This window comes from Bombina bombina, chromosome 6 (assembly GCF_027579735.1).
Source record: "Bombina bombina isolate aBomBom1 chromosome 6, aBomBom1.pri, whole genome shotgun sequence".
NCBI lineage: Eukaryota > Metazoa > Chordata > Amphibia > Anura > Bombinatoridae > Bombina > Bombina bombina.
This window is the reverse complement of record NC_069504.1, coordinates 771941286-771969041: the sequence shown is the minus strand read 5'-3', so window position 1 is coordinate 771969041 and position 27756 is coordinate 771941286. Positions and strand designations below refer to the sequence as shown.

The window sequence follows — 27756 nt, the reverse complement described above, 5'->3', positions numbered from 1 at the left end:
GTGAGGATTCCTATAAGAAGGGAGTCACAGGGCCAGCCGCGGGGCGCATCAGCAGTATGAAGGGACCTAAAAAAGGTAGGAAAAAGAAAGAAAGAGAACCCTTTCTCTTTCCCCTTCCCTTCCTTCGTTTATATCAATTATCTGTACACAATATACCCTATTTGTAGAAAGATTATTCAACCATCAGCGTAACTTTTATACAAACCCTGATAGGCAAAAATTGTTATTTTCTTTCCCTGTCTCACCTCGCTCCCCTTTTAATCAAAGTGACCCAATCTGTCAGTGTGAATGTACAACCTGTACTATAACCAAAGCCAAACGAGTTTATTCCAGAGTCACTATAGTGATAGCTGTGCTATTAAAGGATCAATTGCAGGTAAGAAAAGGAAAAAAGCCAAGCTTCGCAAAGTTATAGTGTTATATATTCATTTAAAGAGGGAGATACCTATCAACACCCAGCTATAGTGTGCTCTAAACCTTAGCACAGGAAAAATACTTAAGGGGAGAGAGGGTTCAACCACCCAGCCTAAAGACTTATACAGAGTCAGCAGAAGATGAGAAAAGAAAAGAAAAGAGATTTATTGAATAAGCATAACAGAAGAAATAGCATAAGGGTTTTAAGGTAACTTAATGTCCTTAGTCAGCTACAAACCTTAGATAAGTTAGTATATTCATACAATAAATATCATCATAACTGTTAATAACTGATAAACCCCTGCCCTTTGTCAAAGTTATTTATGTCACTCTCAAGGATTCCAATTTAGAGCAAAAATATTTATAAAAAGAACAAACAGGGAAAGAAAAAAAGAAACAAATTAAGCAAAAAATTTGATAAACACATTCCACGCTAACATACAAAGCTCTTATATCACCAGAAGGATATTTTAAGCACAAAAAAGGAGAAATGAACTAATATAATTTTCTATCCAGCCGTAAGATTTTTGGACAGTTCAGTAGTAGGCTTTCCTTAGCCTATGTAGAAAGTACAGGCATATGATCTAGTGACCCAATCCAGGATTTTCCTCTTTTTCTTTCCCCCCTTCCTCCTCCTTCCCCTTTAACAAGGTGCAGGAGTCCTGTCTGTGAGTTAGATGCTAATGTAGAGCTGTAATCTCATAACACACTAGATGCACTTAATTAGGAAGATAGCTTCTTGAGCTTCTATCTAAAAACATTCAGAAACCATGTCATTACTGTTTTCTTTCTGCCTTCTTTTCTTTCCTTCCCCTTCTCTATCCTTTTTATTAAGGTAGGGGTCTTAACTCTTGCTTTATCAATGCAAGATTCCTTATGTTAACCCAGAAGGTTTTAGGAGCGTGTTTAGTGTCAACCTTGTTAAATGCTTTAATTTAAGTATTCCATCTCAGCAAAGTTCCTGCCATACCCTAGCAAGCCCTTCTCAGCTTAAGCAGTTATGCTGTATGAAGCCTTCCTTTCAGCCCAAGTGAGGGAAACACTATTTTTATATCTTACCCCGTCTGGTGCGGATCACCCGTTATATCAGAGTGTTTAGTAAAAGAAGCTTACTTATACGACCACATACTGGCCCAGACAAAAGCAAGCCTAGCCTCCTACTACAAGTTCAGGGGTACCTTATTCCTGCGTTCGGTCACAAGCTGGTTAACCTCCTCTCACGCAACCTTGGCGAGAGGGGAGGGAGAGAAGGGCTCAGGCAAACACCTCCAGGAGGAAAGGCACTGTTCCGTAGTCAGTCCTCCGGTCTCCTGTCAGACGCGGCTCAAACTCACCACCTCCCACGCAGCACCGGTGGGGGAGGGGGAGGCAGCCGCTGTGATTCAGATGGAGTCTTGGAAAGTCCAAGAGAAACCAAAGCACGGACCAGAAGTCGAGCATCCGGATTCCTATCAAACACAGCTCAGTCTCACCACCTCCCACGCAGCATCAGTGGAGGAGGGGGAGACTGCCGCTGCAGTTCAGCTGAAGTCCCAGACAATCCAGGGGAGCCCAGAGGTATTTCTTGTAGTTGTGGTATAATTGTGGTAATAGAGTTGAATCAGCAGGCGCGACAGCAGCAGAGAGGGGTAAAAAGGCAGCAGGTGTAGTATGTGCTTCCTCAGTATGATTAATGAGAAAAAAAAGTGTCTTCAGGCTTGTGAGACAGGTTCTGAGTCCTTCTTGTCTCCTTTCCCTCAGCCTCCGTGAGAGAGGAGAAATAGCTTCTGTAGAAGAGGAGAATAAGCCGTTTGTACCACTTGACGTAATTAACAACCATGCCAGGGTACAGATGCTCTTTAGGTGTTTTTTTTTTTTATTTTTTTTTTTATTGGGGTAAAAGATAAAGCAATACATAGTAACCACATACATAGGCCTCCAACCAGTGGGGGCGATTTAGATAAGTATACATTACTGTTTATACACAGAGCGTTACATCAAAAATGGGAAGCATAGAAGCATTTCAAACGATAAGAAACTAATAACCATAAGCAATTCCAAGGACTGTAATGTAATCTAAGTGGTTAATAGACCTGTGAATCGACCTCAAATTTTTAAAGTTTATGGTATATAGGACCTCTCTGTAGGTCCTCACATCTGTATCTTCTTATAAAATTCAATAACATATAGGGTCAAATATAAGCCCTTTTAACTAGAATGATACAAATATAAATGAATAGAGTATGGGGGAAGGGGTTATTATAGGCCGCAATAATGTAGCAGACATATGAAAAGGAACAGGGAGTGTGGTGGAATCTGCGTTCCTGTGGTTACTGAAGTAAACAAATACTAAGGGGAAACCCTTAGGGGGGAAAACGGAGCTCGTCATCTCATGGAGTAAAACTAGTCGACTGAAACTATGTCGGGAGAGAGTCAACAGCCAGCATATACGTCTTAAAGTAGGGGTGAGAGAAGAGAGATAATTGAGGGACATCCTGCGCATGATATACAAAAAATACACACCCCTATAATTATGTTAGATAGATTAATATAGATACTATATAGAAGAGGATATGACCTACACAACCAATCCCATGCAAAACAACTTTGTGCGGCAATGCCGCAATAAAACTCTTGCAACCTTAAGACACTAGAACTACATTAGCTTGTAAGTACTAAAAATGAACCAGGTGGCTATGTATATAGGGCGCTGAGTTATCTTTATACAAGAGCATGAGGTGGATAATAGAAACATCACAAATGGGAGAATAGGGAGAATAAATATACACCGCACTAGTAATTCTCTTAATAGAGATGGTCTAGGGAACTACAGTACTTAACCACTATAGGCAAGACTACTAAACCTGTGGGGTTAAAGGTTACGAGGAACTATGGGCAGGCCATCCCGGCCGCAGACAGCCCGCCCCTTTCTATACATAATTCAAGCTCGATCCAAATATGTACTGGAACGGTGTTAAATTACTTTATAGATATGAAATATAAATGAGAGCAAAATACCATTGTAAGGATGAACCGATGCTATATTGTATCAACCATCCCCATTTCTTTACATAAAATCAGGCAAACATCAAGTGTTTCACTCGTATTAAAAGTATGGCGTACAGTTGGGGTGCATGAAAACAAAAATAAATAGGTATACATTTCAAAAAAGCCCTCCACATCTGTCTAGATAACATAGTCAAATACCAAAGGTAACAATAGGTTGAAATAATATGATTTAATACATAAGATAAAAAAAGTTGGTACATTTAAAATTATACAACAATTAGTCATGGATCCATGTTACACTTTAAAATATATATTGAAACAATAGGAACAATTTAAAAATGCTTGTAGAACAATAAATAACAACAAAAAAAATAAAATAAAAAAAAAAATCTAACAAATAATGTCTATCGCTTAAAACTTAAATTCTAATATGTGAATGCTAGGAGCGCTTATGCACACTCTATTTATAAAAACAATGGGTTACAATGCACAGGTGGATAGATTCCAGGTTGCTTGAAACCGGTGGATGTGAAATGTAAGTGGCTCCAAATTGGGGTTTTGCCTATGTGTTTATCCAAAATTGTGTAACTCCTAACAGGTGGACAAAAAATGTTACAGGAATGTCTAGAACCTGAATTCAAAATATAAGACCTGAGGTTGTGCCTATGTGTTTATCCAAAAAGGGTGTAAATCCTAACAAGTGAAAAAATGTGAGAAAAATATTGCAGGGGTGTCTGAACCTTATTTTCAAAATAAACAATAAATTCAAAATAAAACGATATACAAGTGAATTTTTGACAAATCAACTAATGCAAACATAAAGCATAAATAGAACCAAAAAAAACAACAACACAACTTTAACGTGTGTTCAAATGTGTTTCTGCTTGCAAACTGTGATGTGATGTGAACAAATATCTGTTATAAACACTGAATAGTGGCAAAACTTTGTGATTGGATTAAAATTGAACACAGGCTCTAAATTGATACCCTAAAATACAAATCTAAAGGGCTCAGAGTTGCTGAGCTAGATATAAGGGACTTGCTCAAAGAGCCTCGAGATGTTAATTAAAAGAGACCATATAACATAAACATATAACATATAACATAAAATGCTTAAAAGTCCAAATAAATATTCAAATTGGATAATAAGAATCTTGCTATAGTCTGTCTCAATATGGATCCCAACTGCTGATTATGTAGTCTTCTTGGGCAGTAGTTAACAAATAATTCCAACTTGCAATGTTGTCCCTTACCTGCCAAAAAAGGAAAGGCAAACAATAGTGCAGATGGCTTCTTAATGTGATCACAATTAAAATACTCCTTACCAGTCAACCGGTTTCGGTCTCCAATGACCTTGTTCTACAAGCATTTTTAAATTGTTCCTATTGTTTCAATATATATTTTAAAGTGTAACATGGATCCATGACTAATTGTTGTATAATTTTAAATGTACCAACTTTTTTATCTTATGTATTAAATCATATTATTTCAACCTATTGTTACCTTTGGTATTTGACTATCTGCCCATAGACCCTGCCTACGTTGTTTGGCGCTCTGATATCCAATATTAAAATTGAATCCACCCTTGGCAACTAGGTGCCAATTTATTAGAGCTGGAGGTCTGTTGCGTTATAGTTGGCGCTTAGTTAAGACCTTTCCACACATGTCTAGATAACATAAACCCCTTAACCTTAAATAGCTCAACTGAGCGCCCTTAATTTTATAGCTGTATGGAGGGAAAAGTGAGTCCCAGAGCAGAGAACCATAAAATTAAATACTAGTGCACCACACATTACTAAGTATCTCTGAACTCAAACCTTATTAGGTAGAACTTACATAAAAACCAGAATAAGTAGATGTAAGGTGCATAAACCATCAGCAGTTGCATAGACATCTCAAACAAGTAACTCAAATTAACTGAACAGAGCATACATATTTGCATTGTTATATAAAGGAACCAGTGAGTCTCAGAATGAAACATCCCAGAATTGAATGGTAATGTCTATCATATTATGCAGTATCACTGGACTCAAATCTTTTTAAAAATGTATTTATCCTGCCTCAAAATAATTCAAGCACTCTACAAAGTCATTAAAGAGGCCCCGGGGCTGAAGAAAGTTCTCATCCCTAGGTAGACTCTGTACTCCCAGAGCGCTCCGGTGCAGAAGGCCATAGGCAAGAGCTGTATGTAATCTTCGCGTCCAGAAACCCAGTCCGCTTCTCTGAGGCATAACTGTCAGTGACGGTACCTTTGACATGTTACATAGAACCTCCCAATGCAAATCATATGGCTTATTCAGAGCTTCCAGTTCTTTGCTGTAATCTGGCATATTAATTCTCCACAACATTTTTGCATCGTCTCGTATTGTAGTCAGCGCCGGCTCTAGTAATAGATCGTCCATACCAATATATTGTGCTATCTGAACAGCCTGAGCACCAGAGGTGGTGGTGTGAGTAGCGGGTAAGCTGACAGCCTCACCTATTGAATCTATAAGTGACGCTCTGCAAGTCTCAATCGCCTCGGCGATCCGGCTCAAAACAAACTCTGCCATGTCGGAATATAAGTGAGGTAAAAGCCAGAAATGAAGGACTCCTCTATGGCGTCGGGGAGCAATGGCGACTTTCGCGCCAATTACTCCTTATAGTTGCAGCAACTTGAAAGCTCGTCAGACAGGGAATCCTAGAGCTATTTTACCTCCGTGACACCTCTTTGGTGGCCCTCCGCACCAGACCCGACAAAGAGTCTTAAAAATCTCTGTTGTTTTTCTCGGTAACGGCTCTGGCCTCCACAAGCTTCAGTTGCCACTCTGGGCAAAATAAACAGTGAGTCGATATCCAATCTAATAGTATTGTAGGTCAGTCCTTATTCCACTCTAGTAAAACGCCAGTTTATTGTTAATAAAAAGAACAAATTAACCACTTTTGGGTTTTTATAAAAGAAAGCTGGCAGGAGCTCTATCTAGCTGCATCCTCTCTCCTTTCGGGCTAGCTCCGCCCCCCGCTATTTAGGTGTTTTATTGCAGTCACAGTGGGATGGAGTTCCACTGTTACAGGTTCCAGAGATGATGTCTCTTGCTGTCCAAAAAAGCAACCTCACAAGTGGGGTAAGGCGCGAGAATCCACCGCCAAGAGCTGTAGGACTGGAGAGCAGAGCTCAGCTGCACTTGCTTGCTCCTCCTCCACCGGAACCATGATCAGCAGGGCATGCCAGAGCATGCAATTTTAAGCAACTTTCTAATTTACTTCTATTATCAATTTTTCTTCATTCTCTTGCTACCTTTATTTGAAAAAGAAGGCATCTAAGCTAAGGAGCCAGCAAATTTTTAGTTCAGGACCATGGACAGCACTTTTTTATTGGTGCTGTCCAATCAGCAAGGACAACCCAGGTTGTTCACCAAAAATGGACCGGCATCTAAACTTACATTCTTGCTTTTCAAATAAACATAGCAAGAGAATGAAGAAAATTTGATAATAGGAGTTAATTAGAAAGTTGCTTAAAATTGAATGCTCTATTACATGTCCTAGGGGGAGGTGGTTCCGGAGGAGGAGCTCAGGTGTTTGGTCGTCTGCAGCACCTGTTTAGCATTACCTCCACACTAAGCTGCTGGTGAAATTTTTGCGCCTAAAACCCTCAGACCTGGGTAGCTTGATAAAGTTAATCCACCGCTTCTGGAACCACACAGTGCTATAACATTGCACTGAGCTGCAGGCTGCAGCTATTTGAGAACATTATTTGTAAATTTAAATACTACAGAAAAGAGACTTTTGCGGTAAATTGGGAAAAACTCACCTAGTCTGTGTTAATTTGATCTCACACCTGAATAGGAGTCGAGGATGGCTTAGTTTAACAAAGAGAGATTCACCTGGCTGATATCTCACATATGGCCAAATTAACGGCTAATTACTGATTTCTACTCTGGGATATCGGGTTTATGACACCCGCAACCCTCTGGCTCCCCCTGCTTATATTTTTTATACCTGGCTACAGAACCATAGCTTTTGTACTGGACAGAGTGGCTCCAGGCCGATCCGGGTTACAGTTACCTGCAGGAAAGGAAGAGGTAGAGAGGCTTTGGAAGCGGCTGTCTTTCTTCTAAGTGCCCCCTCCCACCGGTGCTGCGTGAGGGGCACGGACTCTTACCTTCACCTCTCCTGCTCTTAGTCTGGATCCTACTGCCTCCGACACCTGGCTGTATAACTGAAGCTTCTTACCTGACGGAGAGGTTCCAAGTTGTCCCCTGCTACACTTGCCTGCGGAAGAGAGGTAATAGAGAGGCTCTGGAGACGGCTGCTCCTCATCCGAGTGTTCCCTCCCACCGGTGCTGCGTGAGGGACGCGGATCGTTTCTCTCGCCTCTCCTGTTCCTGGATCAGCTGCTCCTTTGCTCCCTGGTATCGGCCTGGCCTGGAACGGACTGGGTATCATTTCTTGATCCGGGTGTAGATTGATCAAGCGATCCCCCTCCCACCGGTGCTGTGTGAGGGGGGCCGCACGGTAGAAAGGCTCTCTCACCTACCGCAGACAAGCCAGGAGTCAACAACGGGTAATGTTAAAATTGACTATATGTCATCTCCCTTTTCTTTCATATATAGGGGTCATAGACTGTTAAAAAAGCATTAAATAAACTTTGTTAACACGGCCCTCCGGAATAAACGGACATAAGTCTATATGAGGACATAACTGTATATTGTCTATAATACTGGACTTCCTTATTATCATTACTTTGATCTGGCACAATACATTTATATTTGCCTGAAATATTTGTCTATTGGTAGATGGGCGCTAACCCCCACAAACATATTATCATATTACTAACCCTGGGGCTGATTATTGTTCTCCCAACTGTTAATGTTTGATTTTTACACTGCGCTATTGTCTATAATACTGGTTTTCCTTAATATCTTTACTTTGATCTGGCACAGTACATTCATATTTGCCTGAAATATTTGTCTATTGGTAGATGGATGCTAATCCCCACAAACATAATTTCAGATCATTAATTCTGGGGCTGATTCCTGTCTTTCTAAATGTTAGTGCTTGTTTTTTACACTGCGCAAATTATTCCTTTTTTTTTTAAAAGGGAAAGAGGGGGGGCATTGTTATACTGTTGTTTTCATTACTCTAATGGTATTAGATGCTGAGTAATATCACTGAACAGCCCAGTAAGGTCATACAATTTATCTCTGCAGCATGGCCTGATTTCAGGCTCTGGCTAAACTGTGTTTAACAACTTAAGTGTTAAAGTAGTATAGGTTTTTCTTTCTCTCTCTTTCTTTTTTTTTTTTTTTTTTCTCTTCTTTTTTCTCTCGCCTGGTTGAAAACTAAAAGGTTATATACCCACAAATATAAATTGATAAAGCAAGGGCGGCAGATTAAATTAATTTATTTTTTTTTCTTCCTAGGATACAGTCTAATAGAAAATCCATATAAATAGACATTTGTAAGGATAATTTTTTTAAGACCAATAACTGAACTGATGTATCACAATCCTTAGAAGTTTTCAAGAGCTAATCTATTTCTACAGACATATCACACGACTTAAATAGTATACTATCTGCTTAATAGAACCTAGGTGCCGCTTAGGAAAGGAAACAGAAAAGTTAACTAAAGCTATATTTGTACCTACAATATAAGACATAAAAAGGACCTACTGAAATGAGATACAGATAGGTCAGTGTATATTATTTATGTGTCTGTAAGAGGTATAGTTTCCATCTGATGGAATAACACCAGATCCTTGCTGAATGCAACTCAAGTAGGCTAACTATACTAGTCTCCTTGGTGGCACCCCTTTTTCCTTTTTTTTTGTTTGGACTATGTTTCTTGTATCCTTTCTCAGGAAATTGGGTGATCCTTAAAGGGACACATTATTAATACCGCTGGTAAAAGTTAACGTGGTGCCTTTCTTTTTCATTTATAATATCCCCTGGCCCTTGCATCCATGTTTGGACTTATGCACACGCTAAACTAGCACTGGTTTAATTCTCACTTTACCCCTTCCCTCCTCCCCCCCCCCCCCCCCCTTTTTAAATTTTCCCCCTTTTTTTTTTTTTTTTCTCTACCCTTCATTCCTCACTGGATACCATCACTGCGCACTTATCTGCCCTCACTTGTCTATTCGAGTTCGCCTTGCCCTCTCGAAATCTAACCTTATAACCACTGTAAACCCTTGCACCAACCTCACGTAACACAATTTTGGGGTATTCACTTCTTCTCTTCCCCTTTTTGGTTGTTTCCTCTTTCGGCACATGGACAAATTCCTTCACACTTCACCTAGGAATCCCTCTCCAAACATGGCAGCAAGACAGAGGGATAGGAAATTGAAGGCTAACCAAGAGACCGCAACAGATGCACAACCTTTACTGTTAAACACATCAGCGGTACAAGAAATAACTAATACCCATAGCTTGGTTGCTAGTATATCTGAAGCGCTCTCCCCTAAATTTGAAGCTATTAGAGCTGAAATTAAGCAAGACTTACTCTCCTTGACACAGGAGGTTCGCCAATTCTCTAGCAGGCTCCAAGAAGCCGAACAAAGAGTGTCGGATCTGGAAGACTTAACAATAACACATAGTTCAAATCTTGAAGTTGTAAATACTAATTTACAAAAAATTCAAAATAGATTAGAGGACTTAGAAAACCGCTCCAGAAGAAATAATGTAAGAATTGTGGGTCTACCGGAAGAACAACAGTATGAAAACCTTGTCAATTTTGTATCAGAAATCTTGCCCGCAATTTTAAAAATGCCATCCACCTTTTATCCCATCCCAGTAGAGAGAGCGCATAGATTAGGCCCACCTCGTATAGGCGATAAAGGTAGAACTAGACCCAGATCTGTTATAGCCAGACTATTAAATTTTCAAGATAAACTTACTTTATTTCAGTACTATCGAAAACAGCAGCCGGTTAAGGTTGGAGATGCTACAATTCTATTGTTTCAGGATTTCTCTGCGGAAACCGCAGCAAAGAGAAGGGACCTTGCCCCTGTTTGCTCTAAGCTAATACAAAAAGGATACCAGGCAACCATAATATATCCCTATAAATTAAAGGTTAAAGTTAAAGAGGTTACTCATTTCTTTGAAGAAGCCCATCTGGCTGAGAACTTTTATAATACATTGGACCCCTTGGTTCAGGGATAACATGGCTGAATATTTCAATCTGGTATAACATATAGACAAATGTTTTTGAGGAAGATTGTGTTTTTTTTTTTTTAATATGAGTCTTAAGATTTTAACACCCCCCCCCCCCCCTCCAGTGTGGAATTAAGCATCTATTAGGAGGGGAAGGGAAGGGAAAAGGAAATTTTTTTTTTTTTTTCTCTCCTCTCTGCCCCTTCTTCCTTCTTTGCCCCTTTTTCCTCCACTACCTCCCTAACTCATAAATGGCGCTACGGAAGGATGAATGTAAAATAGTATCATGGAATGTAGGTGGCATATCCACCCCTATAAAGAGGAAGGCAATCCTTACTCAGCTTCGGAAAATTAAGACTGATATAGGTTTTATCCAAGAAACCCACCTATCTACAGAAGAATCTTTAAAACTTAAATCAACATGGGTAAAGGAAGTATATTTTGCACCTAGTGTCAAGAGAAAGAAGGGAGTAGCGATACTAATAGGGAAAAAAATGAATACGGAGGTGGTAAATTTTGAGGCTGATCCAGGGGGGAGATATGTTTTTTTGAAAATAAATATCGCTCGGGAGATGTATACGTTGTGCAACACATATGGCCCCAATGCTTTTGATCCAAAATTTTGGAACACTTTGCAGACTAAACTACTATCTTACACAGAGGGTTGTTTAATTATGGGCGGGGATTACAACATGGCACCTCAGTGTCCAATTGACAGGTTAAGACACGGCGTCAAACAAATGAAACAAAAAAAAGATAATTTAGAATGTAAGATGCTCAAAAAGATTACACAGAATTTAGCATTGCGAGATATTTGGAGGCATCAGAATCCTTCCATACAGAATTTTACGTGCCTTTCTAAGGCGCATAAGACACTTTCTAGAATTGAACTGTTTTTAATTGATGAGCGTATGTTAACAAAAGAGGTAAAATCAGATATAATGCCAATTCTTCTCTCGGATCATGCGCCGATTGTCTTTGAGTTCCAACCTTCACATCTGCATCCTATTTCACCACGCTTTTTCTTCCCTTATTACTTGATGTCTGAGATAAAATTTAAGAACTGGCTCATAAATAAATACAAGGAATTTGTACATTTCAATAAAGACTATTTAAGCTCTCCTGGATTATTCTGGGATACCGCGAAAGCAGTAATGAGAGGGGAGATTACTTCATACAACATTGCCTTACATAAGAAAATCAGGAATAAAGAAAGAGAGTCCTGCCGATATCTGACTAATACTTACAATCAGTATCTGCTGGATAAAAATCCTTTAAATTGGGCAAAATATGTCAAAGCAAAAAATGAAAGGGATACCTTTGTAATATTTCAAGAGACACAAAAAGAATTAAAAATGCAGGCTAAGTTATACAGATATGGTAATAAATCAGGTAAGATGTTGGCTAAACTTATTAGAAATGAGAAAAAACAACCAATCATAGATAAATTGTACAATAAAGGACTACAGCTATCAAAAGCTGATGATATTCTGGAGGCATTCCAAGAATATTATCAGGAAATATATTCATTTAAAACAAGTGATATACAGAAATCTGCTGACTTCTGGAGGGATATTACATATCCTATAGCCACATCAGAAATGGCTAACAGTCTTAACGCTCCTATCTCCATAGAAGAAATAGAGAAAACGATATCTAAACTTTCTTTAAATAAGGCAGCAGGTCCAGACGGTCTTCCCAGTGAATTCTATAAGATCTTGATCAACGAAGCAACCCCACACCTTTGTATGCTTTTTAATAGTTTTTTTATTAATGGTGAACTGATTCCTTCTTCATTCTGTAACTCTTATACAACTTTGATATTAAAAGGTGGAAAAGATCCTGAGTGCAAAGAATCTTATAGACCGATTGCTTTGCTAAACTCAGATTATAAAATCCTAACTGCAATTTTAGCATCTAGATTTCAAGGGATCCTTTCAGAAATCATCCACACTGATCAATCAGGCTTTCTAAATAACCGTAATTCGGCTGCAAAAATTAGAGAAGCTTTAACAGTGACAGAATATTTTGAGGCCCTGTCCAACCTAAATAGCGGGGGAGAGGACACAACTGACCTTGCCATTATCTCCTTAGATGCTGAAAAAGCCTTCGATTCAATCTTCTATGAACATATTAAAACTTCGCTAAGTCATTTCGGAATCGGAGGCAATTTCCTTGAATTTATTGAGAATCTATATAAACAACCATCTACAAGATTAATAGTGAATAACAACATCTCTTCTCCTATTCTATTGGGTAGAGGAACGAGACAGGGTTGTCCTCTCTCCCCGCTTTTATTTAATGTTTCTATTGAACCTCTGGCAATTAAGATCCGCCATCATTTGGAGGGCATAAAAATTCGCAACTCTGAAATAAAAATTGGATTATATGCAGATGACCTGTTGCTCTATTTAGCTAACACTAAAATAAACCTACCAAAACTTTTTCACATACTTGAACAATTCGGTTCATTCTCTGGATATAAAGTAAATACAACAAAATCCGAGATATTCTGGCTTAGGAAAAACAGCACCTCTATACTAAAAACCCCTTTTCACCAAGTAACAGATTCTTTCAAATATCTAGGGATTCATATCCCAATAAGGAGTGTAGATCTCTATGCTTTGAATATCCCTCCAGTAGTAAAAACGATTAAGGAGAAGCTCCTGATGTGGCGAAACCTTCCATTATCGCTTTCTGGAAGAATTGCTCTTTTTAAGATGGTTCTTTTGCCGAAACTATTGTATATTCTTCAAAATACTCCAATAATTCTTCTAGGTAAGGATATACGTGCAATTAACACCTCGCTTATACAGTTTCTATGGCAGAATAAGAGATCAAAGATCTCTCTTATGAAACTTTCGGCATTAAAAGAAAATGGAGGCTTAGCTCTACCAGACATAAGATTGTACAATCTTTCTTTTCTTGCTCGAGTCGTAGAAGACTGGATTTCATCCAACAACTATGTTCTGAACAATTATCTCGAGGCCAACATTTGCTACCCGTATTCTCTGACTGCGCTACTACACTTATTACCTAAAGAACTTCCAGCAGAAATCAAAAGACTTAAAACAATTCTTAACCCACTTAAGGCGTGGCATAAAATAGTAACTCTTCTTTCAATTAATAATAAGGCTTCTTGTCTCTTGCCTATACTAGGTAACCCTACTTTCCAAGCTGGTTTGCATTCAGAGGTTTTTAGAAGATGGCATATTTCCGGATTAACAAAGGTATATCAAGTAATAGATAGAGGAAGGAAATGCATTAAAACATTCCAGGAATTAAAAAGGGAATTCGACTTGTCCAACAAAGATTTTTTTGCATATTTGCAATTGAGACATTTTGTCCAGGACCTAGTTAAAAAAGTAGGCTGGGAATGGGGATTAGGTAAAATGGAGGACTGGCTTATCTTAACAAAAAGGGGCCATATGTCAGTTGCACCGTGCTATCATCTTCTCTGTGCGAACAAAGGGGCACCGGTTTTGGCAAAACTGGCCTCCTATTGGAATACATTAATCCCTCAGAATAATATTGAGTCAAAAACTATACAGCGGTCAATCAAAAAAATTACTCAGGCGACACTATCTGCAACCTGGAGAGAGGCCCATGTCAAGCTTCTTCATGGGGCATATTTTACCCCGGAGAGAGGCTTTAAGTGTGCTAATATGGGGTTTAATAAATGTCCTAAATGTTCATACCAGGCAGCTGATTTAATACATATGTTCTGGCACTGTCCAAAGATTAAAAATCTCTGGACTAAGGTCGAATACTGGCTAAAGAAGGTACTAAAGATAGAACACGTTTCTTTGACACTATATCAGATTATACTTTGTCTTAAAAAAGATCCTGGCAGACTAAATAATGAAAAAATAATAATCTCTACTATCCTTGCCACCAGATATCTAATCTGTAAAAAGTGGAAAAGCTTTACAATACCAAGTATCTCTGAAATTAAAAACTGCATGAAAAAGCAATGTATTTTAGAGCAGAGAGGTGCGGATATAAACAATGAACAGGACATCAAAAGATTCTTTGATAAATGGGCAGCCTTTTTAAAAATATTTCCTGCTACAGAAATAGATCATATAATTTTTCCTTTTAGGAACACAGAAATTGTCCTATTAGGAAACTGGTAGAGAAGCAGGAGGAAGAGGGTGACAGAGAGACAGAGAGCCATTTTTTTTTTTTTTTTTTTCTCTTCTTACCTTTTTCTTTCTCCTCTTTTGGTGGTGACCCAGCTGTGTCGCTCCCCCGCACGGGGGGGGGAGGGGGGAACGAGAGGGGGAGAGGATGTGAAAAGTACCTCAAATACTCGTTGTGAATAAATTGACCAGGCTATATTAATATGTTGATTAGTGTATATATGTATAAAAGAACATAGTATTATCTGAATGAATTTACAATAATTTTCTGTTTATGTCATGCTGTTTATAATATTCTTTAGGGGGGGGAAGGGGGTGAAAAAAATAAAAAACCCCAAGCATTGTCGAGAATAAATTGATCATGCTAGGTCAATATGTTGATATATCTATATGTATAAAAGAATATAGTATCATCTGGATGAATTTATTATTATTTTGTGATTATGTCATGTTGTTCATATTATTTTTATTTTCTTTTGACAATGTCTTGGATTATAAATAAAAGGAAAAAAAAATAAAATTGAATGCTCTATCTGAATCACAAAAGGAAAAATTTTGGTTCATTGTCCCTTTAAGAGACTTTCCATTTTACTTCCATTATCAAATTTCGTCTTTTTTATATTCACACTTTCTGTGGAACAAGATCCGACTGAGCATGTGCACAAGCTCACAGAGTATATGTATACTAGTCTGTGATTGGTTGATGTCTGTCACATGACACAGGGTCCGGAAAATGGGGGGAAAATAAATTTGTTAGAAAAAAAAACAGAATTTATGTTTACCTGATAAATTTCTTTCTCCTACGGTGTATCCGGTCCATGGCTTCATCCTTACTTGTGGGATATTCTCAATCCCTACAGGAAGTGGCAAAGAGAGCACACAGCAAAGCTGTCCATATAGCTCCCCTCAGGCTCCGACCCCCCCAGTCATTCGACCGACGGTTAGGAGAAAAAGGAGAACCATAGGGTGCAGTGGTGACTGTAGTTTATAAAAATAAATTTAAACCTGACTAAAATGCCAGGGTGGGCCGTGGACCGGATACACCGTAGGAGTAAGAAATTTATCAGGTAAACATAAATTCTGTTTTCTCCTACATTGGTGTATCCGGTCCACGGCTTCATCCTTACTTGTGGGAACCAATACCAAAGCTTTAGGACATGGATGAAGGGAGGGAACAAGTCAGGTAACCTAAACGGAAGGCACCACTGCTTGCAAAACCTTTCTCCCAAAAATAGCCTCTGAAGAAGCAAAAGTATCGAATTTGTAAAATTTGGCAAATGTATGCAGTGAAGACCAAGTCGCTGCCTTACAGATCTGTTCAACAGAAGCCTCATTCTTGAAAGCCCAAGTGGAAGCCACAGCTCTAGTAGAGTGAGCTGTAATTCGTTCAGGAGGCTGCCTTCCAGCAGTTTCATAAGCCAACCGGATGATGTTTTTCAGCCAGAAAGACAGAGAGGTCGCAGTTGCCTTTTGACCTCTCCTCTTACCAGAATAGACGACAAACAAGGACGAAGTTTGTCTGAAATCTTTAGTTGCTTTTAGGTAAAACTTCAAAGCACGAACCACATCGAGATTGTGTAACAGACGTTCCTTGTTAGAAGCTGGGTTAGGACACAGAGAAGGAACAACTATTTCCTGGTTAATATTCTTATTGGAAACCACTTTTGGAAGAAAACCAGGTTTGGTACGTAAAACGACCTTATCTGTATGAAACACCAGATAGGGCGAATTACACTGCAAAGCAGACAATTCAGAAACTCTTCTAGCGGAAGAGATAGCAACCAAAAACAAAACTTTCCAAGATAGTAACTTAATATCTATGGAATGTAGAGGTTCAAACGTTACTGTCTCTTTAAATAATAAAAGTGAACACTTTATTACTGAAACATCAAAAAACCATCAAAAACACATCCGATTTTTATGAATTTTTCACCACAGTGTCATAATGCTTTGAAAAGGTTGCACACAAATTTTCAGACCAATTAACCCCTTAATGCCCAAACTGGAGCTAATAACAGCAGTTAAACGGTTAACACACTACAGTACTCTGCCACAGCTTGCCCTGTGGCTTTTACCTTCCTTAGGGTTATTTTGGTAAGAATATAAGCCTCCCTGGAGCCCTTCCTGATGCCTCCGGACTCCCCACGTGAAGCTGCATGAACTGGCTAGTCAAAACAAGTACACAATTAAGGCGCGAAAATGAGGCTTCCTTCCTCTGCATACCAGAGTGGAGGGGCCTTTCTGACTAGATTAGGTGTCCAACTAAGTGCCAGGTGCAAATTAATCCCCAAAAGTGTTTTAAGTTGATAAAAAAACACCTATTTAAGTTGAAAACTTGCTAAAAAGCAATCGATTAGCCCACAATAGTGTCAACCAGCATAAGCCCTTAAAATAAGCCATCCTTTTATTGCTGAATCTAATAACAATGGCTTACCTATCCCAGAGGGAATTTCTGACAGTCTTCTAGCATTACTGGGTCTTGTTAGAAAAATGACTGATCATACCTGAAGCAGTTAAGCCTGCAAACTGTTCCCCCCAACTGATGTTATCTGGTTTCAACAGTCCTGCGTGGGAACAGAAATGGATTTTAGTTACTGGTGCTAAAATCATAGTCCTCTTAGCAGAAATCTTCTTCACTTTCTGCTGCAGAGTAAATAGTACAAGCCGGCACTATTTTAAAATAACAAACTCTTGATAGAAGAAATAAAAAACTACAACTAACACCACATACTCTTTACCACCCCCGGGGAGATGCTACTAGTTAGAGCGGCAAAGAGAATGACTGGGGGGCGGAGCCTGAGGGGAGCTATATGGACAGCTTTGCTGTGTGCTCTCTTTGCCACTTCCTGTAGGGATTGAGAATATCCCACAAGTAAGGATGAAGCCGTGGACCGGATACACCAATGTAGGAGAAATCTACTGTTTATTTAAAATTCAGAGTAGGTGTTATTGCCTTGTCTTTTTATTATGCACATGTTAATTATGCAATTCTACTGCATTGAGTGGTCCTTTAAGTTTTACTGTATATTTGATTAAATACATTTATAGATTCCTTGTAATGGGTCTCAAGTTACCTGTGAGGGGAGCAGGTTTGGAAATGGTACTGTATGGAGCAGGAAGAGAGGGAGCGCCAAGCCATGTGGGAGAGATGCATAGAGTCAGTTCCTCTCGTAGAATGCATCTCTTAGGGTGATCATGCGGTAACTCTTCTAGACACCTTTCAAGAGACAGTTTCAACAGATCAAGCCTCTGTCGGGACTCCACTAAACGAGACTGCACCTGCAAGACAGAACAAAAACCTGAATCATGGAGAAGAATTATATTTCGAAGGCATGTAAGAGCCAAAGATTTATTGATGACACATAAAATAAATGAAGACAAAGAGACTATGAAAAACAGGAACACAATATGAATAAAATAACTGCAAGAGAATTAAAAAAAAAAAAAAATCTTAGATTTAGAGAAATGATTCCAAACCACTGACCTGCAACCAAAAAGTCACTACAATTCCTCCATACAGTAAACTTTTGAAACAATTAGAGATTAGACTAGACATCAGAAATGTTTTTTTGGAACACCTATTTATGCTACACCTGATGCCTATGAAAGCATTTACAGACATTAAAACAGTACTGTTCTAAGAATAATCATAAAATGTATTGACAACTGACAATAGTTGTAAGCTATGTTGGGGGTTAATTGGTCATATCAGATACTTTGGACTCTCCACAATGTAACCTTTATCTAAGTAATCCATTGACAGATATCCCTATCTCACAAATCAATGAGGATTCAGCATCTTGGAATGCTGTTCCCACATATCATTAGCTACCCGCCATCCCCTGTAAGTGACCCCTTATCAGCTATGTTTCGCAAAACAATTTGTCTGTTCTGGATCAACCAATCAAATGGTCTCTATCACACAATAAACCAACCAGCCAGTGGATCTACACCAACATATAATTTTGTATCATAATGTGTTGTCAACTTTGATTGAAGTCATCATTCCTGATCATCACCCCAAAAACATCTCCTTTCTTAATGAATACTTTTGTTTCTCATCTTTAGCCTCTTCCATCTAGGGACCCTTGCAATAATTGTCCTCAGCAGTTTGGCAACAGGGTAAATTTATTTTATTTTCTTGCTTTTCCCACAGAAACTCTCTGAATACATTGTTTCCAATGCAGCAAAGGATTCTAGGTAAGCTATGAAAATGAGGTTCACAATGCTATGGCGTAAAGGGAAGTCTGCCTTAAAAAGCAGGCTAAAAGTAAAAAAGTGAGTCATTGTGAACCTCATTTGCATATCTTACCCAGAATCCTTTGCTGCATTGGAAACAATGTATTCAGAGAGTTTCTGTGGGAAAAGCAAGTCTTCTGACTTGTCTAGATTTGTAAATGGGTTACACAATGAGTTATGTTCCCTACATTTTGTATTTAGTGGAGGATTTTAAACTCACTTTTCACCTCCCCACAATTTTAATTGCTGTTGTATTTTGCCCAGAAATTAACTTTACCCAACAGTGATTCAACCTACTCCCAGCTGATGAGTGGCAAAAAACACAAAACAGCTGTCCTGGGATTGGTCTGAATCACAGTACTAACCCTAGCTAAGCTAAAAAGCTGTGTAATATGGCGATGCTATGGCGTAAAGGGAAGTCTGCCTTAAAAAGCAGGCTAAAACTAAAAAAACTAACGGCTAGATTGCGAGTTTTGCGTTATGGCTGATTGGAACAGCCAATAGAATGCAAGCTCAATCATATTGGCTGATTGGATCAGCCAATAGGATTGAAGCTCAATCCTATTGGCTGATTGCATCAGCCAATAGAATTGTTTCACCTTTAATTCCGATTGGCTGATAGAATTCTGTCAGCCAATCGGAATTAAAGGGACACCATCTTGGATGACGTCATTTAAAGGAACCTTCATTCGTCTTTAGTCGTCGTAAGAAGAGGATGCTCCGCGCCGGATGTTTTGAAGATGGACCCGCTCCGCGCCGGATGGATGAAGATAGAAGACTTCTGCCCGTCTGGAGGACCACTTCTGCCGGCTTGGATGAAGACTTCTCCCGGCTTCGTTGAGGACTTCTTGCCGCTTCGCTGAGGACTTCTCACGGCTTCGTTTAGGATGGATGTCTGGTCTTCAAAACTGTAAGTGGATCTTCGGGGGTTAGTGTTAGGTTTTTTAAGGGTTTATTGGGTGGGTTTTAGTTTTAGATTAGGGTTTGGGCAGCAATAGAGTTAAATGCCCTTTTAAGGGCAATGCCCATCCAAATTCCCTTTTCAGGGCAATGGGGAGCTTAGGTTTTTTTAGTTAGGATTTTATTTGGGGGGTTGATTGTGTGGGTGGTGGGTTTTACTGTTGGGGGGTTGTTTGTATTTTTTTTACAGGTAAAACAGCTGATTTCTTTGGGGCAATGCCCTGCAAAAGGCCTTTTTAAGGGCTATTGGTAGTTTAGTTTAGACTGGGGGGGGTTATTTTGGGAGGGCTTTTTTATGTTGATAGGGCTATTAGATTAGGTGTAATTAGTTTAAATATCTGATAATTTGTTTTTTATTTTGTGTAATTTAGTGTTTGTTTGTTTTTGTAATTTAGGTAATTGTATTTAATTAATTTAATTTATTTAATTGTTGTGTAATGTTAGGTGTTAGTGTAAGACAGGTTAGGTTTTATTTTACAGGTAAATTTGTATTTATTTTAACTAGGTAACTATTCTACCTAGTTAAAATAAAAATAAAACCTAAGCTAGCTACAATGTAACTAGTAGTTATATTGTAGCTAGCTTAGGGTTTATTTTACAGGTTTTTAGTTTTAAATAGGAATAATTTAGGTAATGATAGGAATTTTTATTTTGATTTATTTGAATTATATTTAAGTTAGTGGGTGTTAGGGTTAGGGTTAGACTTAGGTTTAGGGGTTAATAAATTCAGTATAGTGGCGGCGACGTTGGGGGCGGCAGATTAGGGGTTAATGTAGGTAGCTGGCAGCGATGTTAGAGGCGGCAGATTAGGGGTTAATAAGTGTAGGTAGGTTGCGGCGACATTGGGGTGGGAGATTAGGGGTTAATAAGTATAATGTAGGTGGCGGCGATGTTGGGGGCAGCAGATTAGAGGTTAATAAGTATAATGTAGGTGACGGTGATGTTGGGGGCAGCAGGTTAGGGGTTACTAAGTATAATATAGGTGGCAGCGATGTTGGGAGCGGCAGATTAGGGGTTAATATGTATAATGTAGGTGGCGGAGATGTAGGGAGTGGCAGATTAGGGGTTAATAAGTATAATGTAGGTGTCGGCGATATTGGGGCAGCAGATTAGGGGTTAATATGTATAATGTAGGTGGCGGCGATGTAGGGAGCGGCAGATTAGGGGTTAATAAGTATAATGTAGGTGCCGGCGATGTCGGGGGCGGCAGATTAGGGGTTAATTAGGGGTGTTTAGACTCGGGGTTCATGTTAGGGTGTTAGGTGTAAACATAAATTTAGTTTCCCCATAGGAATCAATGGGGCTGCGTTACGGAGCTTTATGCTGCTTTATTGCAGGTGTTAGGTTTTTTTTCAGCCGACTCTCCCCATTGATGTCTATGGGGAAATCGTGCACGGGCACGTAAAACCACCTCACCGCTGACTTAAGCAGCACTGGTATTGGAGTGTGGTATGGAGCTCAATTTTGCTCTACGCTCACGTCTTGCCTAATAACCCCGGGTTTAGGAAAACCTGTAATACCAGCGCTGTAGGAAAGTGAGCGGTGACAATAACGTGCAAGTTAGTACCGCACCCCTCATAACGCAAAACTCGTAATCTAGCCGTAAGTCATTGTGAACCGCATTTTAATATCTTACCTGGAATCCTTTGCTGCATTGGAAACAATGTATTCAGAGAGTTTCTGTGGGAAAAGCAAGTCTTCTGACTTGTCTAGATTTTGTAAATGGGTTACACAATGAGTTATTTTCCCTACATTTTGTATTTAGTGGAGGATTTTAAACTCACTTTAGGCCTCCCTACAATTTTAAATGTTTTTATTTATATATATATATATATAAATATATATATATTTATTTATACACATTTATAAATATATATATATATATATAAATATATATACATATACATCAAACAATGTTGTTTTATATATATATATTTATACACATTTATAAATATATATATAATATATATATATATATACATATACATACATATATATATATATATATATACACACTCACACATATATATATATATATATATATATATATATACATACACACATATATACAAACAACAACATTTATGCTTACCTGATAAATGTATTTATTTCTTGACACGGTGAGTCTACGGATCATCATCAATTACTGTTGGGAATATCACTCCTGTCCAGCAGGAGGAGGCAAAGAGCACCACAGCAAAGCTGTTAAAGGGACACTATACCCAAACATTTTCTTTCATGATTAAGGTAGAGAACAACAGTGTTTTAAACAACACTCCAATTTACTTCTATTACCTAATTTGCTTCATTCTTTAGATATACTTTAATGAAGAAATAGCAATGCACACAGTGAACCAATCATAGGAGGCATCTATGTGCAGCTACCAATCAGCAGTTACTAAGCATATCTAGATATGCTTTTCAGCAAAGCATATCAAGAGAATGAAGAAAAATAGATAATAGAAGTAAATTAGAAAGTTGTTTATAATTGTATGCTCTTTCTAAATCATGAAAGAAAAAATTTGGGTTTCATTTCCCTTTAAGTATCACTTCCCTTCCCTTAAACCCCAGTCATTCGACCAAGGGAAAGGAGAGAAAATAAGTAACACAAGGTGCAGAGGTGCCTGAGGTTTATATATAAAAAAACTGTCTGAAAAACAGGGCGGGTCGTGGACTCACCGTGTCAAGATAGAAAGAAATTTATCAGGTAAGCATAAATTTTGTTTTCTTTCTAATGACACGGTGAGTCCACGGATCATCATAAATTACTGTTGGGAATCAATACCCAAGCTAGAGGACACAGATGATAAGGGAGGGACAAGACAGGCAACCTAAACAGAAGTCCCCACTGCTTGAAGAACCTTTCTCCCAAAAGAAGTCTCAGCCGAGACAAAAACATCAAATTTGGAAAATTTGGAAAAAATATGCAGAGAGGACCAAGTTGCAGCCTTGCAAATCTGTTCCCCAGAAGCTTTATTCTAGAAAATCTAAGAAACAGAGACAGCCCTAATGGAATGAGCTGTAATTCTCTCTGAGCTGTTGTTCAGCAGTCACATAAACCAAACGAATAATACTTTTCACTAAAGGGAAAGAAAAGTAGCAGAAGCTTTATGACCTTTACAATACCCAGAGAAACAAACAGAAGACTGGCGAAAATTCTTAGTCGCCTGTAGATAGAAAATAAGAGCACGCACATCATCCAAGATGTACCACCAACGTTCCTTATGAGAAGAAGGACTAGGCATAGAGAAGAAACAACAATTTCCTGAAAATTTTCATATCCAAATCAACTTAGGAAGAAAACCTAAGTAAATACAAAAAAATCGCCTCATCGGCAAGAAAGAAAAGATAAGGCGAATCACACTGTCAAGCTGAGAATTCCGAGACTCTCTAAACAGAAGAGATAGTCTTCCAAGATAATAAATCAATATCTATGGAATGAAAAGGCTCAAACAGAGCCTGCCGCAAAACTTTAAGAACAAGGTTAGGCCCCAAGGTGGAGCAACCGACTTAAACACAAGTCTGATTCCAACCAGGGCCTGACAAAAGGAATGCACATTTGAAACGTCCGCCAGATGCTTATGTAGCAAGAAGAGACAATGCAGAGATCTGATCCTTCAGGGTACTGACTGACAAACCCTTCTACAAATATCCTGGAGACAGGACCAGAATCTAGGAATCCAGACTCCACTCCAAGAGAAGCCCTTGGATTCCCACCAAAAAAGATAAGTATGCCATAATCTATGACAAAACTTCTAGAAACTGGCCTGCAAGCCTGAGTCATGGTCTCAATGACCGACTCAGAAAACCCACGCTTAGACAAAACCCAGCGTTCATTCTCCAAGCAGGCAGCATCAGAGAAACGAGATTTAGATGAATTAATGGACCCTGCTCAGAAGGTCCTTCCTCAGAGACAGACTCCAAAGTTGAGAGATGCCATTACCACTAAGTCTGCATACCAGGACCTGCAAGGTCACGCAGAGTCTAATAGAAACACAGCCACTTTCTCCTGAAAAATACGAGCAATGACTTGTGTAAGGCGAACAAACAGAGAAAACAGGCATGCCAGACTGAAATCCAAGAAAAACGCCAGCATCTATCAGGGATCACTTGACCAAGAACCATACATTGGAAACTTGGCGTACTGTCGAAACGCACCCAGAAGCCCACTCTAGACCCCACTCATCTGCTCATCTGAGGGTTTATTTAGAAAACACCTCAAGAAGAGAACCCACTCCCCGGGATGAAAAACCTGTCTGTTCAGAAGCAAATTATCCACTGTTGAAAAATGGAGGACAGACAGCAATTGTGAGCTTCCACCCACTGAACAATCCAAATCGCCTCCTACATGGCTAAGGAACCTCTAGTTCCTCCCTGGTGGTTGAAATAAACCAATGAGGTAATAATATCTGACTGGAACCAAGCTAAGGACAACTGTACTAAAAGTCCAAGCCGTCAGAGCATTGCAAATTGCTCTCTACTCCAAAATGTTAAAGAGGAGAGTAGACACCTCAGAGTCCAAAATCCTTACTAGCCCAGCAGATTGGCTTCACAGTCACATTACCCAGGAAAATCTCCAGAAGCACGCGCCCTGAGATAGATACCCCTGATAAAATACTAAGGGAGAGAGCCTCATGACTGAACTAGATCTATCTTTTGAGATAGATCTGAAAAATCTCCCTTCTATGAAAAACAGCAAAGGAAATTATGTCCATGGGAACCATTAGACCAATTCCCTCCTATATCGAATCATTGAAAAGCAAGGAATCAGCTGTAGCTAGAACCGAATTCCTAATCTACTGTTTGCCAAAAGACTAAGCTAGCTACCGGACCACTAGGACTCGTTGTTGGCTAGACATTAGACCAGAGAAGAAGGTCTTCACCTAAATAGAGAATCTATTAGGGACGAAGCATACCACACCTGGTGCTCCCAGGCAGTCTCCCATTCAGATACTGACAAGGCCTGACCCTGCATAACTTCCAAGATCAGATGGAATCGGGTGCATCCAGGGTATAGTGGCGGTAAACCCAAATAATGACCCTTGAGGATGAAGAAAGGGACCCCTACTCCAGACTCATTTCCCCTCCCTGGGAAAGAAGATTGGACAAGATCTCTTAAAAGAGAGTTAACTCGAAGTAAGGATGACATCTGAACTATATATTGTCCGGGAAAAAAAACCTTGCAATATCCCAAGACCTAACAGTCTGTCTAGGATGACGAAAACTCAGAAATCTTCCCAGAGAGGAAGATCCTGAACATCCAGTTCGTGGAAAGCCTCTCATCAAACCTGGATTGCAGATACCCTGGAAGGAGAAATCTGACCCTGGGAGGAAACCTTGGATTGGACTCCAAAGGGCATGACTGAACAAAAAAGGAAAATATCCTTCAGTATTACTTTCTTGACATGTGGTAGAAAGAAAAAATCTCTTTCACCCTTACAGCCAAAGGAATATTCTGCTAGACCAAGTCCCAACAAGGTCTCAACCTTAAAAGGAGACGCCAGAAGCGTTGATTAGGAGGAAAAATAAGAATTGAACCTGCAACTGCAGAATTATAAAGCCCAAGCTGTACCACTAAACCACAGTTAGGTTACTCAGCTGCTAAGACTGCAGCCTCAATGTCCGGCAGCTAGTACAGCAAGTCTAACAAAACAAGGCATTGCTCTAAAAGAACAATTAAACTTCCAAATACTAAAAGTATATAAAAGTTAGGACACCATGCACTTAAAGGAGTCAGCAACAGGAGAATCCTTAAAAGGACTGGAGACAGGGAGAAAAGTATCCTTAGCGTCTCCTACTCCTATCCAGTTTAAACTTCGAAGGGTTGACAACGAAGGGGACATCGATGTCGTCCAAGTAGCCAAAAACCTCCTTTAACAATACACAAGGTGTTCAAGCATACATCTGAAGGAGATCACTTCAACATCAGAAGCAGGGATTATACTGCCCAAATCTGAGACTTCACCCTCAGAAACTACCAGCGAATCCTTCTCACCAGACCTAGAAGAGAGAACGACCTGTGTAGCAGAATGTGGAACAGAAACCTTACTATCTGAAAATGTAATATCCTCTTGGACTTCAAAATAACAAAATCTTGATTACAGAGAAATAAGCAGACACCAAAAATTCACCTCCTCCTTGCACCGCAGGCAAAGAGAATGACTGGGGTTTATAGGAAGAGAAGTGATATTTAAAGTGACAGTTTAGTCAAAATTAAACTTTCTTTATTCAGATAGGACATGTAATTTTAATCAACTTTCCAATTTACTTTTATCATCAAATTTTTTTTTTCTCTTAGTATTCTTAGTTGAAACTAAACCTAGGCAGACTCATATGCTAATTTCTAAACCCTTGAGTGCTGCCACTTATCACATGCTTTTTAAATTTCTTTTCAACACAAAGAGACTGAAAGTACACGTCGGCCATATAGATAACACTATGTTCAGGCACAGAAAGTTATTTAAGATTTAGCCCAACACAATGCTAACTGCAAGACAATAGATAATAAACAGTCACAGTCATGTGATCAGGGGGCTGGAAGAAGGTTCTTAGATACAAGGTAATCACAGAGGTAAAAAGTGTATTAATATTACAGTGTTGGTTGTACAAAACTGGGCAATGGGTAATAAAGGGATTGTCTATCTTTTAAAACAATAACAATTCTATTGTAGACTGTACCTTTAACAGCTTTGCTGTGGTGCTCTTTGCCTCCTCCTGCTGGCCAGGAGTGATATTCCCAACATTAATTGATGATGATCCGTGGACTCACCGTGTCATTAGAAAAAAATATAAATAAATATACACATATTTATATATATATGTGTGTGTGTGCACGCGTGCATGTTGCTGCCATAATATTACAAACAATCAATGTGTCAATAAGTAAATATCACATGCAGAAAAAAGCAAAAGAAAATGATGAGGGACCTCAGAGACAGCATTCTTGTCCTGTACTCTTGCATTTCCCAGCAGTCTCAGAGCATTGTCGGCTCCCTCTGACACTGCACGTTCAATACGATAGTGATGTCTTAACTCCTCAATGCGCAGTTCATTATATGATAGTTCCAACACTTCTATAGAAGAAGCACGAGAGGTGACAAAATAAGACATGACAAAGATGTTACATTCTGAATCAATCAATCTATCTATCTATCTATCTATCATCTATCTATCTATCTATCTATCTATCTATCTATCTATCTATCTATCTATCTATGTATGTGTCTGTCTGTCTATGTGTCTGAATATCTATCTATCTATTTGTCTGTCAGTCAAATACATTTTGAGAAGAATTCTCTTGAATTTTAAGTGCATTCTCACTACAACTAACTTCTACAGACATGAGGGGCCAAAGCAGAAGTGGGAAAAATATAATTCTTGTGTCTAACTATATGAACTGAAGAATCTTCATTTCTGCACATCTGACCTACTCCCCCTAACTTACCCATTCTCAACTTAGTTGATATCTTTAAAGACTATTTTATCTCTTCTTGTTGTCTGTCAATTCCATCTCATTTTATTTTACTCTATCTAACTTGGCTTCACTCTGCCCAATGGTTTTGCTTTCATACTATGCAGCCTTTCCCACCTGTTCCCATTAATGATGAGTCCTGGGCTGCTCTGCGGATCTGTTCACGAAGGATTTGGATCTTTGCATCACTGTCTAATAACATTTGCTCTGCAGTCAAAAGCATCTTCTTATCCTGCACCATAAAAAAATCAGTTTCACAACAACAAAAAATTGAATAATATCTTATATACAGGACATTAGTGTATACTTTTATGCAGTGGCACTAAAATATAACCATACATTACACAATGGGGTCTATTTAGGAAGTAGCGGATGCTGCCTCCGACCCACTCTGCTTCAGTTCCGGCTGAAG

The 27756-nt window shown here is 39.0% G+C and overlaps 1 protein-coding gene and 1 pseudogene across 5 annotated transcripts in view; both read right to left on the bottom strand.

Moving 5' to 3' along the window:
* The window catches only part of LOC128663639 (serine/threonine-protein kinase N1), a 410416-nt gene that overhangs the window by 168482 nt on the left and 214178 nt on the right, over window positions 1–27756 (bottom strand). For all 5 annotated transcript variants that reach the window (XM_053718067.1, XM_053718068.1, XM_053718065.1 and 2 more), the window contains exons 6-8: window positions 27462–27576; window positions 26801–26946; window positions 17749–17953 (exon numbers count right to left, since the gene is read on the bottom strand). In XM_053718067.1, the coding sequence (XP_053574042.1) occupies window positions 17749–17953; window positions 26801–26946; window positions 27462–27576 (466 nt within the window). The remainder of the gene's footprint in view (window positions 1–17748; window positions 17954–26800; window positions 26947–27461; window positions 27577–27756) is intronic.
* On the bottom strand, window positions 24783–24901 carry LOC128665266 (uncharacterized; annotated as a pseudogene).